Source organism: Callionymus lyra, chromosome 2 (genome assembly GCF_982586985.1).
Source record: "Callionymus lyra chromosome 2, fCalLyr1.hap1.1, whole genome shotgun sequence".
Lineage (NCBI taxonomy): Eukaryota > Metazoa > Chordata > Actinopteri > Syngnathiformes > Callionymidae > Callionymus > Callionymus lyra.
In genome coordinates, this window is record NC_141819.1 from 16,544,259 (window position 1) to 16,563,725 (window position 19,467).

Here is a 19,467-nt window from a genome sequence, read left to right on the forward strand (position 1 = left end):
GCAGTGGTTCATGAGGCTTCGTTTCGACATCAGTAACTTAAACTGTAATTTAGTATTTTGTTACCCAGCCCCCCTAAATTCGTAGCCTGGGTGCTATCCTATTTCTACCGGGGGCCACTCACTACCCTAAAAAAACAGTCTGGAATTTCAAAATTCGTCCCAACTCTGGACGAAGCGCGCTGATCGGTCTCTGCTATCTCCGCCCCCATCATCAGGGCTAAACGTCATCATCAACATGGTCGACGCAGGACAAGAACGTCTCTCCCGGTAAGAAAATCTTTCGGAGCCTCATGTTGTTAAGTTACTAAGAAGTGTTACTATGACTATTTTACGATGACGTGTCGGGAACCAGCTCGTAAAAACATCTTGCTACAAGAAATGCCTGTACCCGAGTACATGTGTGAATCTAGCGACAGATTTCTAAGCGCAACACAAAACCACGGTCATGTGAATAATAAGGCGATCTGATTGGATCGCGGTATTGAAGGGTCATCCAATCGGAAGATGCCCCGCCCAGCATAAACCACGTGATGCCTTCATTACCTAATTTCAAATTCCAAACGGATCAAGCGATCCCAGACTGTTTTTTCAGGCTAGCGAGTAGCCCCCGGTAGAAGGTATAGGATGGCACCCAGTAAATTCGGACAACACAATTCAAATTGTTCAGGAAAATATTGTTCTGCTTCAATGACATGATGGACATATTTACATTTAATACGCTTCATAAATGTGCACTTTATGTTGCTGAAAATAACGCTTGTTGTTAACATCATTCTCTGCTGAGCTCACTTGGGCACAATTGAGTCTGATGTGTCATGCCTTTGTTTTTTCGCTGCCCTCACCGGTCGTGCTTATAAATATTCAGGGTGATGTCATAATTTATGATGCTGGATGTGAGATCATTGGAATGGCGTGACTCACGGTGCGAGTCGGAAGGAGGGAGATCACCGGGGATTTCCTCAGTCACGTTCTGATGTTGAGATATGACTCAACTTGGCGGTGGTTTTCCTGATGGATTAATTTAACTGCTAAAAATACAATAAACTATTAAGTTTCCAAATACCTAACGCAGTTGTTTATTCACACAACATAGCGATGGTTTGAACAGTTAATTAAAACTTTACATGTTTTATCAGCCTGAAATATTTTCCCATTTTATGAGAGCTTCTATGGCTTGTTTGGGAAATTTGATTGTTTTCCTGTAAACTTTAATAAACAGATGATAAAACTTGACTGCAAAGAGACAAACTGACCCTTAAACTTATTTATCCAATAACAATAAGTTGTACTTAAACAAATAAGGTAAGAAAAAAGCTTCTGAAACTTAAAGTACTTTCCCCCCAAAAAATAAAGAAGCTCAAATATAATCCACAGATTAAAATACACAAATAGTTTAATCTTTTAAAGCAGCAATGAAAGTGTTTGTTGTGCCTCTTGGGAGACGTCTGGAGTTTTTCTTCACCAAAAGAAACATCTCTGTCTCGTCACAGGACACGCTAAAGTTAGCCCGGCTAGCCACCCGAAAACTTCCGGACTCCATCTTGTCGTTCATCCTCTCTTCTAAGATTTTCAGTCGACTTAACCGTATCTTCTCAGAACCTCAGTTGCTTATAAAGAATGTTTGGTCTTTTAAAATTGAGATCTGTCACTGAAATGTAAGTCTTTGGTTAAAAAGGAAGTTCTTTATCTTGCTTTGGGTGTTCATTCTTTGTGGCTGTTAAACTGGGTACCAGTTGGACCTGTGGTTCTTTTCTTAGTCATAGTGAACATTTCTTGAAAAATCTTGTTATTCATAATTCATTATGTATAGAAAAAGGGAAAAAAAAAGTGAAGAAACATTTATCGTTGATCACAGTGACCTCATAATGAGATCCGCAAGTCTACCAAAGTCAAGTCTTTTCATGAAGGGGCTTTGTCCATGTTGACTGCAGGCATCTTGGTGGCTTACAAGGCCAACGCGGGACAGACTTATCCAGCCATGGTGGCTGCAATCGTAAGTCTCGTCTGGTATAGCTGTCAACGCCTTACGCAACTTTCTACTGTGGTCTTTTACCTCCAGGTCCACCCTGTGGTAGAAGTATAGTGCCAGGCCTGGTGGTAAGCAGCAAGTGTCGACCACTTGCGGTGGGCAAGGGACTTCATAAGGAAGTCTTAGGTGCCCCTATGCAATGGTGGCTGGTCAAGAATTCGCCGTACAGGTCTATCTTGGGCAGGCGATGGTCATCTATTCTGGAACCAACGCAGTCAGTTCAAATACCTCAAGTTTAGCTGTGTTGCTAGTGACTCTAGTGGCTGTTTAGGATGGTGAGAAGACGGCATCAACTACTCATCCATTTGTCCTATTTCCCAATTCTTATGGCCCTGTACGAAAAGTAGCCTCTGGTTCTAGTACCTGTCGTGATCTCCTGCTGCTGTAGAACACCCGCCTCAGGGTTCCACTTGTTCTGCATACCTCCCTTATAACCACTGGATATTTCAGTTTATGTTGCACTTTCCAATCCATTTTTGTCCAAACAACTACTGCTTGATCATTATTTTTGAAGATGGAAGTCCAGATGCTCAGTTTCAACACAAGTGGGTTGACTTCACATCATCCATTCTTTGAGTTGCTGTTGTGTTGTGGGTTCAGTCACCAAGCAGTTGACCAGGTGTACTTGACAAGGTGGTCACCCAGTGTGGATCTTTAAAGGACTCTTTAGAATCTGCAGTTATGGGTGATATTTGAGGATAAAAAAGAAACGCTCAACTGCCTTTTTTTTTTAAGAAAAACTCATCCTTGATAAATAAACTAAGAAGCCCAATTTAGACTCCAGCCTGTGTGTGTCGTCGCATGTGTGTGCGATTGTTCTAGCGCGGGTGTTCATCTGCCTCCAGAGCGCATGTTTATCTTGATTTGTCGCTGTGTCTAGTCTCCTGGAAACATTATTATTATTATGACACAGTCTGGCGCCAATCTGTCTGTTTGCTCAACAGTTACACACACACACACACCACGCGCACACAAGCCCATCTTCACCCACACACACATAAAAAGAGATGCAAGTTCACTGTTGCACTTTGCGAAATGCTTCATCACGCAATTTCAGAAAGATGCTCGGGTCCCTGCGGTCCCTTAGACAAGCCTCTCTTTCCCCGGCTGACACACCACAGGGCACAATGCGGACATCATCATTTATTGGACATGCGAGTGTGTGTTTCTACGTGTGTGTATCGGTAGAACATTTTTAATGTTTGCTTGGGTGCATTTCCCTGTACCCCCATTACAACCAACGCCTGTGCACCTGCCCTGTTGCCACAGGGGAACTGCTGGCGCCGCGCTGGTGAGGGCACAGTGATCGTCTGCTTTCAGCTAATTGCTCTGCTGCCCCCGAAAGACACAGGGGACCAAAGTGCCAGCAGGACCAATGTGCTCTTTTTAGCTGAGAGTGCTCCAGATATAAATAGACAGATCACTTCTCTGACTGCTGTTGCACTTGTGTGTGTATGTATTATATATATATGTATATATATATATTAGGTAAAATGTCTTCTTAAAAGTGGTCAACAGGGATTACGTCTGCAGTGTGAACTAAACTAATTATATATACATATAAATATATATAAATATAGTGGTCCCTCACCATGTCGCGGTTCACTTTATGTGGTCTTGCTATTTCGCAGATTTCTTTTTTTGCACATGGTACTGAACATTTAAATATGATGATATAAGATTCAGGTACAAAAAATCCACATGGGATTCATTTAAACACCAAATAAACATCAATACAACCACAGAACTTCGATACACTTACTACCACATCTACCTTACTTGATGGATCTACTGACTCCTTTAAGAATCATCTAAAGACACTTTTATTCGTGCAGGCTTTTCCTTGATTCTCTGAGACTCCTGTGTTGTTCTCTGTGTTATTTTGAAGTATATATTTTATTGAGTTTTGTTTTGATTGTTTAAGCACTTTGTGACCCTGGTCTAGAAAAGCGCTCTATAAATATTACTTACTTACTTACTAACTTATGGGGCCTACAAAACAGCGACCTCCCATGATGCCTTTCTACACATTAGTCCCAACAATACTTGACTTTCCTGTGTAAACAGTGATTTACATCTGCGATTGGTTGGCTGGGCGGCAAAGCATTATGGGTTCAGGTCACCGTTACTCAAAGGGTGGTTGAGAGAGAAATGTAACGTTGAGCTCGAATAAATGTCATGATTATAATAATATCATGGAAGCTATAAAACAAAGAATATATTTTCTTGCTTGTTCTGTGTGAGTCTGACTTTTGAAGGAGTTATAAAAACTTACTTAAACAAGTCAAATAAATGCTTCATATGAACATGAAAGTGCAGTTGAATATTTAGTGGCTTTAATCCATCATCATTAAAAATTATAATTCGTTATTAAAGCAACCAAAACATTGTAATAAATAAACAGATCAATTTTAAAAGATGGAATGTTGCGTATATACAGTACTACTGCACCTACGTTCCTTAAACAAAAGGGTAAAATCAAAGGTTTGTCTGGAACAGTCTCTCTATGTGTCTCTCTGGCTGCAGATAGAAGGACATCAGTCTAATAAACCCCACTGCCAAAAACAATATAGCGCGGACCAACCAAGCAAGCACAGGTTGCCTAGTAACAGTGTTTCCAGAAAGCTTTGTTATAGCTCAATTTGCATAAAAAGATGGATGCCTTAAGATTATGTATGCTGTCATGTCTACACACAAATGCGCATGAATATACATGCGCACACGCATTTGGCATTCCTCTGATGATGTGAAAGTGCTTTTCTGCTCGACTTAGTATTCAAAACAAGAACATGGCAGTGCGCTTTAAAAACAATAAGCCAATCTAACATCTGGCATCAGTTTAGAAATCCAAGAAATATCGCCTCCTCAATTATAGCGGCACAGCCGGGGCGGAGGGACACACCGCTCACTGTGAAATGGCCACATAAAAAAATAGATTGGGCAGGTCTGTCACATTTGATGGGAGCAAATACTTATTATGAAGCAGTGCCCAAACACTGGAGCGACGGCTTCGCCAGACAATTGCAGATACTCCAGTGTATTCGTTGTCACGTGGTCGTCCCCCTCCTGAAAGTCATGTGTCATGTTTTTGTGCGAAGGAACATCAAGGGAGTTTAAAAATGGATGAATAAATAATCAAGATGGCACCTGTATGTTTGTGTATTTTGCAGTGTCGACATAGCAAGTATATTTTATGTCACTATAGATATTTTGACCTATTCTTTGAATCTACTAGATCAACTTCCAACTTGATTCGCGTCTTTTCCCGTGATATCGGCCCAGACAAGATGGTCCACAGATCTTGTCCCAGGACTTTTACCAGGCCATAGAAAATTTGTGTTGATTGTGTACCCATTGTATGACATCCTTACCCAGGACTCGCACCAAAAGAAGTCTTATATTGATTGTTAAAGTGCTTAAAAGCAGAGCAGATTACTTGAAGTAGCCTCAACTAAATGGTCTCGGTTTCATCCGCCAATAGTTCAGTCTGAACTGCTCTTGACTGTGTTTAATCGGAAGGTTCCATTTCAAAGATGGCCGCCACAGAGAGGTCAAATTAAGATTCTAAAGATTAAAAACTTTATAATTTCAGGACCCGAATTTGAAATGCATTCTTATTCCTAACTGGAAATCAATTTACAGGAATTACAATTCTAAACAGATTATAAAAACAATCTTGTCTCCAGACAGTTATAATCCTCAAAAACAATGTTTATAACAATAAACTTTCTCTTTTGAACATTGTTTTCAAGCATTTGTATGTATGCAAAGCTCTTCAGTTCAGATGAAACGATTTGACACATGTTTCGGGAGGACATCAAATAAAATACTTCTACACTCAATAAAAAGCTAGAGGAACAAACAAGAAGGATCTGTCTCGCCTGCAGTTGATTCAAAACTCTACAGCGAGAATTCTGACCTGCTCTAGTAGAAGAACTCACATTTCTACTTCACTGGCTGCCAGTTTCTTTCAGGATCAACTTTAAAATTCTGGTTCTTACTTTCAGATCTATTCATGGTCAGACTCCTCCTTACATCACTGATCTGATCCAGCCTTACACCCCAGCTCGGGCTCTGAGGTCTGTGGATCAGAATCTACTGATGGTTCCTGAACACACTTCAGGACCAGAGGAGAGAAATCCTTCCATTTTCATTCCAGCATATTGAATCTTCTTCCTGGGGATATTCAGGTCAAGTCGATGGTAAACTCTTGTGGTGTTAACTGGCTGCAATGTGTGAAAGATCCTTTAGGATTGAAACATTTTGGCGACGTATTCTTAAAGAAAAGTGCATTGAGTTTTTTTCAAAAATACTTTAAATCACACTTCCAACCATAACTCACGATTCTAACCCAATCTACAAGTGGTCCTGCTGCTGTCACTCAACCGTAATCTGCGTTCGACGCGTCCATTTTGAACCGTTTCTTTTAAGGAAGTGATATCTGCTGGTGGCTAACGCAGCGTGACTCTGCAGCTTCGTACTTTATTGTGACGCCACTTTGCATATTCCTGTTTGTGTCGCTGCAATCAGTGAATTGTAAAACTGTGTGTGCGAGCGTTATCATCCAGAGGAAGCTTCCCTTTTTTTTTTTTTCTTCCCCTCATCGCACATAGTGATAATTCTGTTTGGAAACAACGGCATGGCTCCACGTCAGGAGATGGCCACGGAAGGAGCACAGGGAGCTACTTCTTAGATAAAACAAATTGCCAGCTGCCGAGCGGAGGCAGCCGTTGCTCTGATAAAAGCCAAAGGGACTCTGTGGGTGCATTTTAAAATCCTTTATTTTTTATTTTTCAGCAGCTCGTACTGATTCCCGCGCTCTGCCGTTTCTCGTTTCACACGCTGCTATTTTCCCCGGCCCCTATAACTGAAAAAAAAACGCCACGATGGGAAGTCACAGCCGTAATTAAAATCAATAGCTGAGACTTTTACAGTCCCTGGCAAGGTCATGGCGAGGGAAGAGGGAAGAGATGGGGGGATTACACGGACGGGCAGAGCTACACAGGGAAGTATGTAAAGAGGTGAAGTGTCATATTATTTTAATTAACCTACTCCTTGGACGACTGGCGCCGGAGTGGGTGAGGAGGGAGGGGACGGGATGGGGGGACGAGTACAGGACGTACATGTGTTTGTGTCATTTTTTTTAGATGTTCTTTGTCCTTGCCTGTCCGTTGCATCCGCAGCAGACTCTGACGACGGACGAGCGCTCGAGTACAAGTCGCTCCCTGCAGGTCGCCCGCAGAAGGTTGATGTGCCGGCAATTACGGCGTAATGGGTGTGGTGCCGGCAGACGCTCGCCGCATTCATATTCTGACGATGAGACACACATGCAGAGCAGCGGGTTCGTTCTCAAGACAGGCAACCCGGGCCCGCGGGCCGAACCCGGTCCGACAAGTCGTTTTCATGTGGCCGGAGACAGTTTTAAATCCCTGTTGAATACTAGTTTAATGTGACCCAAAAACGACCTTATCTACCAACCATGTTTAAATCGTGACCTGTGATACTGTAACAATAAACAGGTTGCTTTTTCAAGGAACGGAAAATGATTAAATGTATTGAAAATATGTTTGTGCTTTAAGGAAGAAAATAGAGTTTGAGGTGTTTCAGAGTATCAATATGGCGATATACTGTATATATATTTCCCATGATACTGTATCGATATTCAACGGCACTTTATGGATTATTAAAAAGAAAAGTGTTTTTTTTAACAGTGTAAAGTTCACTAATAAGAATTCTCCTTTTTTTGGGAATATATTGGAAATATTCACAGTGTTTGTTCATTTTTGTGTTGAATAAACAATGAAGTCGAGGGAGATCCCGGTGATGACTGAGGATGAGAGGATACAGTCGGCTCAAGCTCTTTTAAAGATTATGTTTTGACATATTTTTGTTTCAAAACATATGAAAGCAGACTGCAAGAGTCATGTGGTCTGTAAAAGTCTGCAACACAAGAGTCAAGTACTCGACTAGACTTTACCATTTGTGTATAAATTAAAGTGTAAATTAGCGTCTAATGATATTAAAAAAAGATACTGCAGCATTCTGTTTAAGCTTTTATTCAGTTTTATAGAGACATCAGTGCATCTTTATATCTTCCGTATATAAATAATAATACCAACAGTAGACTAAATAACATTTGTCTTTTTTCTCATTATTTACAGTTTTTTTTTAAATAATTGTCGGAAAACAACGACCAACACATCTCAACCGTTTCGTAAACGGTTAACCCTGTACAGAAAACTGACCAATAAGCTAACTTTATGCTGAACAACTCGCTGTGTAAACTGATAACCTATACTAGTTTTCAAAATACAAGAACACAACACACCAGATCAGACCGTCATTAAAAACTCTGACAAATGTTGGATTTACAGACACTTTATTATGCTTAAGGTATATTTTGTTGTACATTTTCACTGCTGTTTCTTTAGAATTGATGATAAAACCACTTTAATGGAATTCATGCAAAGGCTCCATTTCTGCAGGAAATGTTTCAAGCCTGCAAAAATAATTTCCAACATTGCGTGGATTAAAGAAAAAAATGTACTTCAAGTATTTCAAGTGTTATTTATAAAGTGAACTGCTGCTCACTTGAACATCATCCTAATGGTTACATTGAGAACCTGATTTTTGTTCTGACCTACTGTGTGAACATTTGTTCATTTATCAGTTAAATTGATTTGGCCGTGGTAGAGCTTGTCGGTCTAATGATTTGAGACAGTTTTTAAACGTGTGAAGAGTTTTAAAAACTGTGTCCATTGTGTTCAGACGATTGAAAAAAAAACTGTAAATCCTGACATCAAATCCACTAGAATAGCTCTGTGCATACGTCCTCCACGTAGCTCTTGACCCTTGACTTCTCCAGACTTCATTAAAACAAAGCAAACGAAAATCAAAAACAAACTCTATATTAACACTTAAACTTTAACAATTGGCTCATGATTATAAGGCGGAACCCTGACCAGGCAGCCAGTGATATTAGCTTACCATTCTTAGCAAGTTTTTAAACCTCTAGCTATATCATCGAGCAAATCACACACAAGTATGTTGAATGAATGAGCAACACATTTCGTCATGACGGTCAAACAGGAGTTTGTTTATATTTTGATTGATTTTTACATTTTATTCACGCCGCCTGTGCAGCAGAGGTTAGAAGCCATATGAAATGAAGATCACTTCTAACGTGTTTCAGTCGATGACAATGTTATCATCGGATTTTTGTTTGTTCTCAACTTTTCCTGAACATTTAATTGAAACACTTTCATCTGTTTTTAGTTTTTATTTAATGTTTTACAAAGAAGGATACAAACTTGAGCTTGTCGGGCATATCTAAGGTTCTTTTCCTAGTGGCGAGAATGTTTATTGCACAAGCTCTAGCTTTTGTTTTAACAATACACAATGTAGCGTGAGACCCGCCCAGTTACCCTCATTACCACTTGACCTGCTTTACGGCAGTGCGTTGGTGATGGTGTTTGCCTTCATTTCCATAATGACTGAAGAACACCACAAGAGTCTCAACAAGTACACTTGCAGACTGTGGTTTTCACAATATTGCAAACACGTAACACTCTAACAGGCCGTGGAAGCTACAAAAGTTCAATCGAACAGATGTAAAAATATTTGAGTCCTAATGAATTGACTCGAAGCCTGTAAACTTCAGGACATTTCTGGTTCTCCCCGTGGTTTTTTCCCGTCCCTCCTCGGTTCCCCACAGACGCAGTCCTGTTTGTTGATGAACAGGCCATGTTCCTATCACGGCCACGATAACATCTCCATCTGATGTGTTCCCAGAGACTAACGTTAGGGAGCCGCCATCACACAGCTCGGCTAGCCACTACCCCCTTCTCGTCTATCTCCATATCAGAACACACTCTCTCATCTCCTCCTTATCTCCTTATTCCACCTTCAATGTGGATCCAAACAGCGCCAAAGTCTACTAATCACAACATCTTCCTGCGCCTCCTTTTATCCTCTCCTCTTCTTGAATTCCAAAACCTCCTCTTCCATTTTCCTCGACGCGTCCACGGCGACGGAGAGACGGAGAGTATAATCTGAGATTTCGATAAAGAAACGAATGTGGACACTTTTTTTACCACCTTGTCTTTGTGGTGAAAATCAAAGCCGGACATTGAGTGAGACGAAAACGGACAGATGGACGTGTGAAAGAAAAACATGGCGCTCGTACTGGAACGTCCGAAAGAAGTGCAGTCATGTCTCGTCTCGCTCACGTTGTCAGCTTCATAAAGCTACACAACTGGTGTGTAGCACAGGGTTCGGTGTACGCTGAGATACACAACTGATGCAGGGCTGGAGTAAATTCAAGTTTTTTTTCACGATTTCCTTCAACACTGATTAAAGCAGCTTTTATTTAAATGAAAAAAACTCCATTTCTTCAGTCTTTCCCCTGATCTCACGCCTCCAGAAGTGAGAAGCATTTATTCTCTTGTTCTTCTCATGGATAAAATGATAGTTTTCTTGTCTTGTGGATTCCACAGGTGACTCAAATGTGTTTGTGTTATTAAAAAAATGGGTTGTAAATTAGTTTTTAATCAAAAATGTTCCGTAAAAACATTCAACTCCACCGTTAAATACCTGTTTGTCTTCTATATTGTAGTTCTACTCAATTGCTAAATATATATATATTTTAATTTAACTTTTGACCTTCATCTTGATTATCAGATCTTAAGTCAGTAGATACAAGTTCAAATATTGTTGTAGTACCTAGTTAATACTACCAGTAAGTATTGGAACAAATATTTGGTTACATTGTTTATGTAAAGAGATTACGCCATTTTTAAGTCTGATAATAATTTAAAAAAGTGAAAGTATGATGAACCCCAAATAAAACGTATGTTTCAGCTTGCATGAACATGGGACTGACTTTTAAATAATGTTTCGTATTAAAAAATATATATTTTTTAAACATAAATTCACAAATGTTCGTTTTTTTGGCCACTAGTAAAATTCTACTTTTCTTTCTAGTTTTTTTTTTCAACAAAAAACAAGAAAGGTTATTTTCTAAGTTCAAATATCCAACCCTTGAACAGTTTTCTTATTACCTTATGACCTATAAAATATACATTTTATATTTCACCATTATGAAAAGGCCACTGCTTCTTTGCAGCCTTTGCAGGGAAACATTATTGATGTCGAACAACAGTTACGTTGATGTGGAAACTATATTTCAGTTTTGCTCATGATTTTAAATCAGTTGCTGACAAAATGAGTTCAGTACAAATTAATTAATGGCTGTTTTTTTTGTTTTTTTTCTGAACAAGGTGTGGCTTCATGAAGACTTTCTAATCATGTGATCAGAGTGAAACATATAACTGTTTCTGAAGCTTTTTTCAATTTACTTTTTCAATAACTTGTATTTTAAACTAGGGTTTAAGGCCAAAGTTTTAATTTTTTCCTTTTTAAAGTTCAACTAATGTGTTGATGTAAGTGTGTCTTAAATAGATGTTGGACTCTATTGTATCATCAGTGTCCGTTTGTACAAAACTCTATTTACATTGAAATATTTACATCAGAAAATGATCTTAAGCCCCGCCCACTGAAAACACTTTTCTAGTAATGAAATCTTGTTCACCATAACCACACCTTCTCTGCTGGGGTTGGTCAAACATCAACGTTTGAGTAAAGCCATTATTATGTCATAATGGACTCTGCTCTCGTAACCTCTCGTTCGCTGGGATTTCAGACGGGAAGGAACTTAGTATAAGAATAATATTATATAAGAATAAAGTAATACGTTCAAAACATGGTCATGATGAGGGACTTACTGCATCTTTGAGGGGAAGATTCAACTTTTAAAAATCAGGAGAGTTGAGTTTTAGAAATGAGTTGCCCTTTAAATGTTTTTTTTTTATTGCTTGGCCCTTGGAATAAATAAATAAAAATTATAATTATTCCAATGTAGTGGTGTGACATGGTATCTGAATACTTGATCACTTTATGGTTCATATTAATAATTGAAAGGAAATTCAATATTAAATCAAATAAAGTATATATTTTTTTACTGTAACACAGTTTAATTTCTCTAGTAACTATTATATTCATGACATTTGATTTAGTTTTTTTATTTTACTCACCCAAGTATATACTTTTCACATCAACAAATGAAGACTATTTTTCTTCATCCTTCTTTTCCTCTCACACTTGTCAATGTGTTAGTAAACTTAATGGTCCACCTTCTCTTGTTCCAGGCAGAGGCTCCCACCAAAGAACGTCTACTACTACCGCTGCCCGGACCACCGCCGCAACTACGTCATGTCCTTCGCCTTCTGCTTCGACAGGGAGGACGAGGTCTACCAGTTCGCCTACTGCTACCCCTACACCTACTCCCGGCTGCAGCACTACCTGGCCAGCCTGGAGCGCAGGAGCCTGCCCTACCTGCAGAGGGAGCTGCTGGGACTGAGCGTGGTGAGTTGAAGTGCTTTCACGAGTGTTGCCGGGATTAAATCAGAACCAGGAATCATGAGACCCAGATTGGTAACCTCTCTGTGCCCGCGGTCATAACTTCTGCCTCTCATGTTATTATTAAGAACGCTGAGATGATGTGTGTGTGTGCGTGTGTGTGTGTGTGTGTGTGTGTGTGTGGTGTAATCAGCAGAGCTCTCACCTCGGCAGCAGGAGCTGTTGTATCATACATGCTGCCTCCAGTCTTTCCTGCTCTTATCAAATAATTGTGGGGAAAACTCATTAGAAATGCTTGAGAGATTGTGACGTTTTCCTTCTGTCCGGCCGAGATTCGTGAGGGAAAGCTTTCTGCCGGGAATGTTGTGTACCTGAATGCAGAGTTTGTAGAGGAACTCCGGACTGTAAAAAAAATCCCGATAAGACGTCGACGATGATACCGTTGAAACGAGGAAGTCTGGAGTGATTTACAGCGACGCACAATGAGGTGTTGAAGGAGGAATTTTCACCATGATTTTCTGCTGTTAAAAATAACATAAAGGTTTGAATCACTGATGAATGTCGTAACAACACAACTTGAATATGGTGTGTACCTGTGTGTGTGTTTGTGCGAGTGGTTAGTTGTATGTTGGTGTGTACGTGTGTGTGTTTGCGTACATGTTAAGTCCTGTGTGCGTGAGTTTGCATGTCTTCTGTTGTGTGTGTATGTGTGTTTTTTTGTGTGCTTGTGTTAATTGTTTGTGTTTAGTTATGTGTATGGGAGCGTTGTGTGTGTTAGTTTCTGCGTGTGAGTTTGTGCGCGTGTTTACCTGTGTTTGGGTTTGTGTGTTTGTACGTGTGTTAAATTGTGTGCGCGTGTGTGGGTGGGTTTGTGCTTTTGTTTAGTTGTGTTTGTATGTGTTCGCGCATTTCCTTAGTTTTGTGTGTGTTAAGTTGTCTGTTTAAGGGTTTGTGTGCTTGTGCTTGTGTTAAGTTGTGTGTGGGTTTGTACGTGAGTTTAGTTGTGTGTTAGGGTTTGTGTGTGGGTTTGTGCGTGTGTTTAGTTGTGTGTGGGTTTGTGCATTTGTTTGGTTGTGTGTAGTTTTTTGAGCATGTTTATGTGTCTGTGTTTGTGTGTGTGCATGTGTTTAGTTGTGTGTAGGTTTCTGCGTGTGTTAAGTTGTATGTATTTGGGTGTGTGTGGGGGTTTTTGCATGTGTTTAGTTGTGTGTGTGCGGATGTGCGTGTGTTTAGTTGTGTTCTTGTGTAAGGGCTATATGTACAGTATATGTGTGCATGCTTTTCTGTGCATGTGTGCTCATGTGTGTGTTTGAGTGTGTCTCTCTGTAGGTTTGTGTTTGTGTAGGTGAGTCTTACTTTGCAAGGTTTGACTGAATGGTTCACTTGTATGGCCTCGAGTTGCTGTCGCTCACTCGCCAAATGTGTTAGATCTAGATTTAGATGACATCACTATTGCTTTGTAAAGTCAAGCCAACAAGTCATGTGGTCCAGGTTTGTGAATCTGACAACTGAGCGCACAATTATAATATATAGTGTTTCTCCTTGGCTGAGGTATTCTCTGTCTCGGTGCTCATTACGAAACATTATAGAACACACCAGATATCGTATTCACTCCACTGACACCAAGAGTAACCGGGTGATTATTCTGGTCTGTTCTGCTCGTCTCACTGACGGGGACGACGTGTGACGGCTTCACAACAAAAGCCGCTCAATTTTAATATTCATGCTCGTGGAGAAGTTTTATGGACCTATTTCTCGCTTTAAGTTCCCGGAGCACAGACGTCTCGTATATCTTCCCTCACTCGCTGGTACTCTTTACCCTCTCTATCTCATGCACATTTGCAATGGTACACACACACACACACATACACAACACACCTACACACACACACACGGGTCAGTGCAGGAGGGATGAGAAAGGCTTTCTGGCTGCTTCCCACTTTAAAGACAGATTGCTGCCAGTCCAAGCTTTAACCTTTTAATGGCCACTGCAGTCGCACCAGAGATAAATTCAACTGCTGCTGTTGGCAAACACTCAATTGTTTCTTCCATGTCTTTAGTTTAGCATAGATTCTCTGATGGGTTGAGCAAATGCTTGTCTTCATCTATCTTTGATATATATATATACAGTATATATATATATATATACAATATATACTGTATATATATATATATATATATATATGTATGTATTTATTAGTTTATATGCTGAAACAACTGAGATATTATTGTACTTTATTTGTTTGTTTGTATTATTCACATTATTCAACATTTTTCTACGTTAAATTATAGACTTTTTAAGACTTATAATTGCTATTTTGGAAGTTTAGATATTTATAATTAACTCCAGCATTTCATTAAAATTACATTTGAAGTTTATTATTTTTATTTAATTTTACTATCGCTTGGAAATAATTGGAACAAATCTAAAACTTGCATTGACTTTTGATGAAAAAAGTGCATCAAACTAAAAACTAAAAATACATTTAACTTAAAAATTAAAATTCTACGTACAATAAAATGTTATCAATTACATTTTTTGGTCACAAATGTGTCACTTTTTCTTCAGTACTTTCATATCAAGGATTTATTTATTTTCCTTCTCTATTACAACAGTCAGTTTATATAATGGAAATGTTATTGACTTCCACTGATAAGCATTACGATTTTTTGTGGATTTAAGGCCGTATTAGAGCACGTTCATAATACTTGAGTATAGTTTATTATTACTTGGGTTTACAGGAATGTAACATATTTATCTTTCTTTCTATCTTCAACCCAACTTTTTCTTCTTTTTTTTTAAATCAACCAAAAGAAAAGTTGTATTCAACAACAATAACAAGTGGATAAAGCTGCCGTTGCTGCACACGCGTGAAAGTTGGATCAATCCTCGGCTGCCACGTGTCGCGTCCATGAGACAGAAGCTGCAGCAACCATGAGTGAGTTTTGAGCTGAAGCAGGAAAAGGTCAAACTGAGAATTTGAATACGATTATGGAATAAGCTTCTGGGATTCCATTGATTTTCTTTCACACTCGGCTCAGGTTTTTCCCCAGATGAGGCAATTTGGAGGATAAAATCAACTCCTGTAATGTGAAATCAATGCACGGAAAAGTCCGTCAACCTGATGTGTTTTTACAAAACTAGTGATACTGAGCGTTTTTCTGTTGCAAGAAGTTTATTTTTACTCTTCATTTGTGGGTCAGAGTCACAATTGTGGGCAAAAAGATGAAGCGAAATGTTCACGACACGTCTTTGTGTTTCCATAAACAGTACACACGGATAACAACAACTAAACAAACTAAAAAAAAAACTTCAGGAAACTATTTTACAGTCGTTTGTCACAGTACGTTTTTTTTTTCATTGACACACACACAGATACACACAACCCTACACAAACATATAAACACTCACACAAACCCACAAATTAACCAACACATTCACGCAACTAAATGCACACACTCACACAAACCCGCATATGCACAAACATGCACAAATACACACAATCACACATAGACACAACTAAACACACGCACTAACACAAAAACCGAAAGACACACACACACAACTAAAAACACAGACTGTCTTAAAAACCCACAAACGACTAAACACATGCAAAAACACACATATACACACAACTTAACACACGCACAAACCCACACATGCACACACACAACCGAACATATGCACAAAGACATACATGCACACGCACACAAATAAACATTCCCAGAAACACACACAAACCCATACATGCACACACGACTAATAACACAAAACTAAACATGTACACTGTCATACAAACCCACACACATGACTAAACACATGCAGAAACCCACACACAAACACAACAAACACAACACAAACCAACAGAGGCACACACACACAACTAAACATTCACAGAAACACTGTAGTGAATCATGCTTCCTGTGGAAATTCCTTCTTTGGATAACGGATCTATTTCAGAAAACCTTGCATGCTATATAATTGTAACCATTGGGTCCTTCACCCATAACCACCAAATCTGTGGCCTGAGTAGTCGTATAAAATTGGCTTGGAGGGTCAGAATTCGTGACCCTCGGAGACAGAAGTCTGAGAGATGTCTCATCTACCTTGAGAAGAACAAACAGATGGACTGAACAAAACATGCAATAGAAACTCATTTTTGTCCTTCATCATCATAGCTTTTTTAATAAATCTATTAAAATTCAGGCAATTGTACGTGTATCCATTTTGGTGTGTAACTGTCAGTTAATGAGATGGATTCAAACTAGTGTTACATAGTTAATTAATAAGACCAATTAATTCATTATTATCCACATACATTTAATAGTTTCCTTTGTACTATAAATCAAAGGTGGTGCTCTTACTTCAGGTATTCTTACCTAGAGGCAATTTTTAAGTTAAATCAACCAGAACTTAGATGTTCTGAAAGAAAACCTTTTTTTATAAGGGCTAAAATCACTATAACACACACAATTAAACACACACACAAAACTTAACACACACACAAACCCTCACACTCACAACTAAACACACACACAAACCCATACATGCACACACACAACTAAAAATACACAAACCCCTACTCACGCAACTTTAATATATAAACACACACACAAACCTATACATGCAGACACACAACTAAAAATGCACAAACCCTTACTCACGCAACTTTAATATATAAACACACACACAAACCTATACATGCACAAACACAACTAAAAATACACAAACCCCCACTCACGCAACTTTAATATATAAACACACACACAAACGCTATATAAATAAATATTACTTACTTACTTACAAACCTATACATGCACACACACAACTAAAAATGCACAAACCCCTACTCACGCAACTTTAATATATAAACACACACACAAACCCATACATGCACACACACAACTAAAAATACACAAACCCCTACTCACGCAACTTTAATATATAAACACACACACAAACGCTATATAAATAAATATTACTTACTTACTTACAAACCTATACATGCACACACACAACTAAAAATGCAGAAACCCTTACTCACGCAACTTTAATATATAAACACACACACAAACCTATACATGCACAAACACAACTAAAAATACACAAACCCCCACTCACGCAACTTCAATATATAAACACACACACAAACCCATACATGCACACACACAACTAAAAATACACAAACCCCTACTCACGCAACTTTAATATATAAACACACACACAAACCTATACATGCACAAACACAACTAAAAATACACAAACCCCCACTCACGCAACTTTAATATACAAACACACACAAAAACCCATACATGCACACACACAACTAAAAATACACAAACCACCACACGCAACTATAATATGCGCAAATATATGCAACAAAAACACAAACAATGTGTGTGTGAAGTAGTTTAACTACAAAAAGAAAATCACGCTTAAAGTATTTGAATCTGATATTGACAACGACTCTCAGCTTCTCTCAGATTGTTGTCACACATGGACACACACTAGACGTGGGTTTGTCGCAGAAGGTCCAGACTTCTTTCTGAAGGGGTTGAGGCTCTTGTCTTTCCTCCCATTCACTTCCCTCTGTCAGCGCTGCACAGCAACTCTCCCTCTTCCTCCCCCCCCCCGAGGCTCCAGAAATCCTGAGAGACTCTGAGAAAAAGGCAACACATGTTTGACCTGCTTCTAGTTCTAACAAGCCTTCCCCGAAACCCCGAGCCAAGTGCTTCCTTTACAAACTATTTGGCCGTTTTAAGTCCACGAGTGTCCTTGGGCCAGATCGGGGAAAAAAAAAAACAACCCAGAACGCACTCCATTTGCCCACGCGGCTGTTGACGAAGCATTTCTCTGCCTCGTCTCCAGCTGGCAGTCTCTGCCTCGCAGTTGTGGAGACAGCAGTTTGAGTTCCTCCTGTGGGGGCCGATGGGGACGCAGGGCGACGACACTATTAGTCACCCCTGACACTCTGCAGCCTACAGAGCAGATGGAAACACCAGGTGATGAAAGACCAGCGCCGGCCCAGAGAAGAGACGCAACAACACATGAATAAGAACACAAATATCGGAAAATATCGGTCGACAACTTGGATAAGACATCGCAGCAGAAGAGACTCGACAAATATCGTGTATGTGCTGAGAAGAAGTACAACTTTTTTTTGTCAGAATATGCGAAAACTTTTTTAAATGACGTCAAAGCTTTGACTCGTTATTGTATCAAAGTGGTTTAACTGGTATATTTGTATTAGACTCTCTTTAACGTACAGTGCTGTTTCCCAATCACACACTTCTCCAAGTGCACTGGTTTATAGTACACATCAAGATAGTGCACGTACTTGGCCAGGGTAGTACTGTCTCAAATCAAACACTGACGCTACACACTTACAGGAAATGACTCGACGGCTTCTTCTTCTACTACTTTTTAACGCTGATTACAACCAGCCGTTGGAACACTATCGCCGACACTTGACATCACTTTCTACAATTGAAACAAGTTATTAAGTTGTGTTTCATTGTGTTATTATTGTTGTTTTGTAGTAGAATGTGTGTTTTCTCGAGACATTTACGCCGGTATCTGCTCTGAAGACGCGTCGTCAGTGACGTAGCTTCCGTTTAGCGTCATCCTCGTCACTAAGATGGCGGCTGTTAATGGTGGAAAGTATTCATCGATCCACACTCAATTTTCTGCCTACTAAAAACATGCGTACATTCAAACCCGGAAAAGTATACAAAAATATGACGATGTTTGAATCTGAGCTTGACACGAATCCAAGATTTTTGTTCATCGAAATCGACGTCGAATTCAGACGGGTTCGTCCCTTTCCACGCCTCCATTTAAATATGTCTGTTGTAAATGAGTTCAGACGAGCCCGTCGAGACGTCCCCCCTGCTCTACAAGATCAGTTCATAGTTTGACTCTGACCTCATCAGGGCCGTGTGAATACAGTCAAAGGGGCCCCGGGGCCACCTGTGGCCTCTGAACTTGTGTTTCTATTGATCTTCCTGTTGGTCTCCAATTG

General features: G+C 39.6%; 1 protein-coding gene across 1 annotated transcript in view; it reads left to right on the forward strand.

The window, feature by feature from the left end:
• Positions 1-19,467, forward strand: part of agbl4 (AGBL carboxypeptidase 4) — a 306,192-nt gene that overhangs the window by 131,407 nt on the left and 155,318 nt on the right. The window contains exon 5 of the mRNA XM_087782661.1: positions 12,235-12,451. Coding sequence (XP_087638787.1) covers positions 12,235-12,451 — 217 coding nt within the window. The remainder of the gene's footprint in view (positions 1-12,234; positions 12,452-19,467) is intronic.